Raw genomic sequence first — 5,612 nt, forward strand, 5'->3', positions numbered from 1 at the left:
CCCGCAGTGTAGAAATAAATACAGTAAAATTGGGATATATCCTCTCCTAATATGAATAAAGATACAATAATTTTGTATCCTAACATTTTATATCCATTGGTTTTTTTTTTTTTTTTTTTTTGTAAGTAAAGGCAGGATTCATCATATCTATTACTGAAATTTAAAGAACATAAACAGGAAACATGTGGGCCGGTCTCAACCCGCCCCGAAGGGAAACTGGGTATCTTGACCACCTGAGGTTCTTAATTCCCATCCAAAAATAGAATAACTTCAGCTTTTCTACCCATGCGATATAGCCTGATATCCAAAAATATAAACCCAGCAGTCTTGTTTCCCACACTACCCAGCCAACTACCTTTCCTACCATAAAACAGAGTATGTCTTTATACATATAAAACTAGTATATATAGAGAAAAACTACAAGCAAAAACCTCTTTCCGGCTACTCCCGCTGTAGCTAGCTGTGGACCTCCAGATTGGTCTCATTCTCCATCTTAGCACCCGTTCCATTTTATATCCATTGGTTATCTTACTCAGGCCATAACCAAAAACTGCAATGACAAGTTTCCATAAACAAATAAATCTAAATTTTGAAATAGTTTGTTATCTAATATTTATTTTATAAGAAATAATAAAAATTTCCTTCCCAAATCTTCTATTTCTATCTAGCTTATTGATCTCACAGAGAAGAAGCATTCTCTGAAGTTTGCGAGTTGAGCGCCAGGCTTGCTTCTGCTTCTGATCGGGTTTTGCTCGACATTTCCACAACAAACTCATCATCGGCTGCATAACTGAAAAGGCATGTGCGAGACCGACCGAGAACACTGCTCACATTAATCCCAGCCGTGCGCAGGTGGGGAAGAGGAGCTTCTCCTTCCAAGATTTGGCAAACATGGCACATGCCTAGCCTTTTCTCAGGCTCTGGATGAGAACACAACATTCCCAATTTGAGCACCCTCTCCATCTCCTCCACATCATATCCATTTCCCAGCTTTTGATCCACCACATCCAGCAACCTCCCCTTGCTGCACAGATCCCACACCATATCCACCAATATCAACTCCTCCATGTCCTTGGACGGATCTATGGGTTTCCTCCCGCAGGCCACCTCCAACAGCAGAACCCCAAAGCTGAACACGTCCGAGCTGGGCGTGGCCTTCCCCGTGTGTATCAGCTCCGGCGCTATGTACCCCAACGTTCCCACCACATGAGTCGTCTGAGGATTCTCGCTGTGATCATACAGCCGAGCGAGGCCAAAGTCTCCCAGCCGCCCGTTGAACTCCGAATCCAGCAGCACATTGCTCGACTTGATGTCTCTGTGGATGACCCTCTTCTCCCATTCCTCGTGCAGATACAACAACCCCGCCCGATTTGATGTCTCTATGGATGACCCTCTTCTCCCATTCCTCGTGCAGATACAGCAACCCCGCCGCCACGCCCTTCAAGATCGTGTATCGCCGGTGCCATGGCAGGACCGTCGTGCCGTTCTTGAAGATGAGTTTATCCAGGCTGCCGTTGGGCATGTAGTCGTAAACGATGAATAGTTGCGTGTGCCTCCTGCACCACCCCCGGAGCTGAACCAGGTTCCGGTGCTGCAGGCGCCCCATGCTCGAGATCTCTGCCACGAATCCCTTCATTCCTTCAGTGAACTCTTTGGTGATGCACTTGACGGCGACTTCGTGGCCATTGCTGGGGAGAACGCCCTTGTAAACCTTGCCAAAACCCCCGTACCCCAAAATGTTTTCGTCCAGGAACCCGTTCGTGGCGATGCTTAGTTCCTTGTAAGTGAATCTATGAGGCCAGAACTCTTGCTCCCATTCTTCGATCGTTTCTCTGTTCTTGGCTCTTTTGAGAAACACAGCAACAACTGCCATCGAGAACAGAATCAGAGCAGCCACTGTAATGCCAGATATCAACCCCACGCTCGGACGCTTGGAATACATGTTATCAAATGAAGGAAGACGCGATATATCGAGGGTGGGAGCTACGCCTTTTGTGGTGAAGCTCCATGCGAGAACGTAATGGTCCTCCACTGAATATTCACCCGTAGACGCTGAAAACCCAACGGACATCTTCTCTTGCAGAACGTTGTGCAGATCGATTTTCAGAGATATCAACGGCTTCTGCGGTCTCGGCAATCCTGCCAACGTTATGGAAACGTTGAGACGGCTTTGAAGATGATCGTAATCGATCCAGGCCTGTATGTTCCGTCGGCTCTTAAGCCTGAGTTCATGGAAGTCCTTCCCATTCCAATAACCGGCAGGCTCGGTTTTCACAGACGAGAGGCTGCTGATATCAACTCCCACGTGATTGTCGTTGGGGTCATGGAATTCCATATTCTTGTTCGTATCGAACTCCACTGCGAACCAGTGACTGTATTTCTGCTCGTTGCTGGTAAGGTTAAGCAAGCCCAGATAGGCACCTGGCAGAGCGCCAATGGAAGATGTGTAGGGCGTGAGGATGAAGGCCATTCCGTGACCCCCTGCGTTAGAGTGGGACGGGACAATGCTGAAAACGAAGGTAGTGCTGAAGGAGGAAAGCGTGTTGTTGCTTTTCATTGTGATAGGAATTGAATACAGCGCCCGGCCGGTCATCAAGCTGGTGTGATTTGTGAGGGCTACCACGGATTTGGAGCGGATGAACGAGGCGCCGCCCTTCAAGATCAAGTTGCTTCCGTTGAACACGAAACTCGTATGTACATGCTCTTCCTCAAGCTGTGCAGCAAAAGGTGTTAGAAATTAAATGGAAGTTTCTAAATCTTAATGTGACCCAACTAATTAAGTCATTCCATAATTAAAAGCATTAAAGCATTAAAGCATTAAAGCGTTGAATTGGTATATGATGGACGTACCAGATTTAAAGTTAAAAATATAAAGGATTGGGTCCTCTCTCTCCCACACAAGAGTTGCATTCTTCTCCATCAAGAAGCACATGAAGGAAGTGAGGGCAAGAGGAGAGAAACCGAATTCTGAAGAAGAGGAACAGTCAGGAGTCAGATCAAAGCAGATGGCAGCCATTACATCTTCCGCTGTTAATCAAGGTATGTCATCTCATATAAAGTTCTGATTGTGAAATATTCAGTATTGATGATCTTTGGGATGTTAGCTGTTAGTAGCTATATTTTACATTTGGTATCAGAGCCACGATCAATAACTGAATATTTCCTATGATTGTAATTGATCTGTTCTGTGCTTTACTCATGTGATTGAGCCTTCTGGGAATAATGGGTATTTTTAAGTGATCATTGCTTCCTGAGTTTTGTGTACTTGGGGCAATTTGAGTCAGACTTCATTCCAGTATCTGAAGCATGCATCAGGGATGAGTTTTGATCTGTGGAATCATTAGACTCGCACATAACGTTGCTGTGCGAAATCAGTGTTTTGAAGCATGGATCATAACACGACTCCGTTTCTCAGTAATTGGATCTCGAACCTAGATTATGAGTCCAACTTTTATAGGACTGTTTTATATGTGCGAAGCTTGTTAAACACACATTACAGGGTGATTTATTTATTTTATCCTATAAATTTAAAAGTGTGATATGACGCCCAATCAAACTGTTCGCTATAAGACGAATGTAATTAAGGTTTCTTCTTATATGTTCGTTGTTAGTATCACGTGAGTATGGATGTCAATCCTGATTTGACTTCGAATTTTCGCATTTTTGTTAATGTTACTCTGTTTAATTTTTCAATTTGGGTAAAATACGGATGGAATTTTATGGTAAAAATATCGATGGAAATCCAATCTGTTGTTTGAATGAACCGTTCATGTGAAAATCCAGACCTTCGTAGAGACAGTCAATATCAATCATAGTCTCTACCCTAAAGACAAATTTCTTTTTGCCCTTTCGCATTCTGAACGGAGCTTCCGAAGGGCTTTGGCGCTTGTGGTCTAGGCATTATCTGTTATTTACATTGTTTAACTAGATATGCGTTCGTGTCATGGTACTCTTCCCATCATCGTGGTATTCGTAGGAGCTTGTTAATACCATCCCAAAGGCTATCTTCCTGCCTTGACTCCTGTGGAAGCATTTGAATTATTCGCTGGAGACTTTTATTTGCACGTAGGACATGCATACTTTTCGTTGCTTGTTCGGAATTTACATTCATATTCAAATGAGTATTATGCTGTAATGTTGCATTTAAAGACCACATCCCTATTCCCGAACAATTGCTTGTCTCATTTACATGCATGCGTGAACAATAATGTAAAGGGGTCCGTAGTAAAATGAAAATAAAATGTATGATCCTCGGAGACCACGTAACTATGGACATAGATATTTGTTTTGAATTCCTTGTTACTATTCATATGGGCGTCTTCCCTTCAATCCAGATTGAAATTATTGACACATTTATTTTGATCATGAAGGATTAAATATTTGAAGAGTTTTGATGATGAAACGTTGACTTTACACGAAAGTGTATGCTTGCATTATAGTTTTGCAGTGTTTACAAATTAATGAAGGGAAAAATAATGTGACGCGTAACAGGGACAAATATTTGAAAGTGTGCATTCTTTAATTGTCTGTGCATGCATGGTTTCAATGCCAAAAAGAATTAATGGTAAGCGTAAGTTTTAGAAATGCATGATCTGAATATTTGAAGTATGAAATAAAGGGGTTTCAATTGGGTTAAGTTTCATGCATCATTTACTGTTTTGGCTTTGCACGATTAAAGTTTATTGGTACAAAATAATCGTTTGAAATTTGGGCATAAAAGTAATTGCTCTATGACTGATTGTTTTGCATAAGGTATGTGTTATAAATTATTTATGCACATGAGATTTATGATTTTGTTAATCACCAAAGTGGTCAAAATCAGAATGTTGTTTTGCATAAGGTATGTGTTTATGCACATGAGATTTATGATTTTGTTAATCACCAAAGTGGTCAAAATCAGAATAATCATTTAGTGCATAATTGACATAATGATTATTGATAGAAATTGCCAGTTATAATAATACCAATTAAAAACTGGCGTCACTAATGATAGAACTTGAGAACTTACCCAAAGGAAAGTCCTGTTCTATAACTAGTTGACATGATGAGGTTTGATAGATATTTTGATTAAATAAATATTGATTATCCAAAGATGTCAGTTCTATTTAATTGAATATATTTATTACCTACTTATGTTTTGGTATTTAATTATGTTAAGTATAAGATAGTATCTACCCAAAGGAGTGCTATATTATACTATTATGTCTACATCTGAATCGCGTTAGTTATGAGCTTATAGATATTTCAATTTTTATTTGCAGGAGTTACCATGAATACACATGCTTCATCTGTTACATTGTTCACTGGTGTTAATTTTTCTGAATGGAAAGAACAAGTCAATTTCCACTTAGGTATACAGGATCTTGACTTGGCACTCCTTGTGGATAAGCCTGCTGCTCTTACAAGAGATAGTACTGAGGCAGAAAAATCACACCATAAAGCATGGGAACGCAGTAACAGATTGAGCCTTATGTTTATTAAGATGACTGTTGCTAACAACATCAAGTCAACAATTCCACAAACAGAAAGTGCTAAGGAATATATGCAGTTTGTGGAAGAGCGTTTTCGTTCAGCTGATAAGTCACTCGCTGGTACTCTTATGGCAGAACTCA

The 5,612-nt window shown here is 41.0% G+C and overlaps 1 protein-coding gene across 1 annotated transcript; it reads right to left on the reverse strand.

Moving 5' to 3' along the window:
- Positions 1–581: 581 nt before the first annotated feature.
- LOC149211225 (L-type lectin-domain containing receptor kinase IV.2-like) lies at positions 582–2,680 on the reverse strand. Its single transcript, XM_089394586.1, has 2 exons — positions 1,376–2,680; positions 582–1,311 (listed from the first exon to the last, which is right to left on the reverse strand). Exons 1-2 carry the CDS (start codon positions 2,591–2,593, stop codon positions 679–681), a joined length of 1,851 nt encoding a protein of 616 aa, XP_089250712.1. The 5' UTR covers positions 2,594–2,680; the 3' UTR covers positions 582–678.
- Positions 2,681–5,612: the final 2,932 nt, after the last annotated feature.

The sequence above is a fragment of the Pinus tabuliformis genome, chromosome 1_2, assembly GCF_031772625.1.
Source record: "Pinus tabuliformis cultivar Carrire ecotype Pingquan chromosome 1_2, CPIR1, whole genome shotgun sequence".
NCBI classification, from domain to species: Eukaryota; Viridiplantae; Streptophyta; class Pinopsida; order Pinales; family Pinaceae; genus Pinus; species Pinus tabuliformis.

Bases quoted from the DNA above. Each gene is read 5' to 3' on its own strand.
- LOC149211225 (XM_089394586.1), bottom strand. From the start codon at position 2,593: ATGACCGGCCGGGCGCTGTATTCAATTCCTATCACAATGAAAAGCAAC. The intron at 1,312-1,375 runs ATCAAATCGGGC...ATCCACAGAGAC, and splicing joins AGAGGGTCATCCATAGAGAC to ATCAAGTCGAGCAATGTGCT.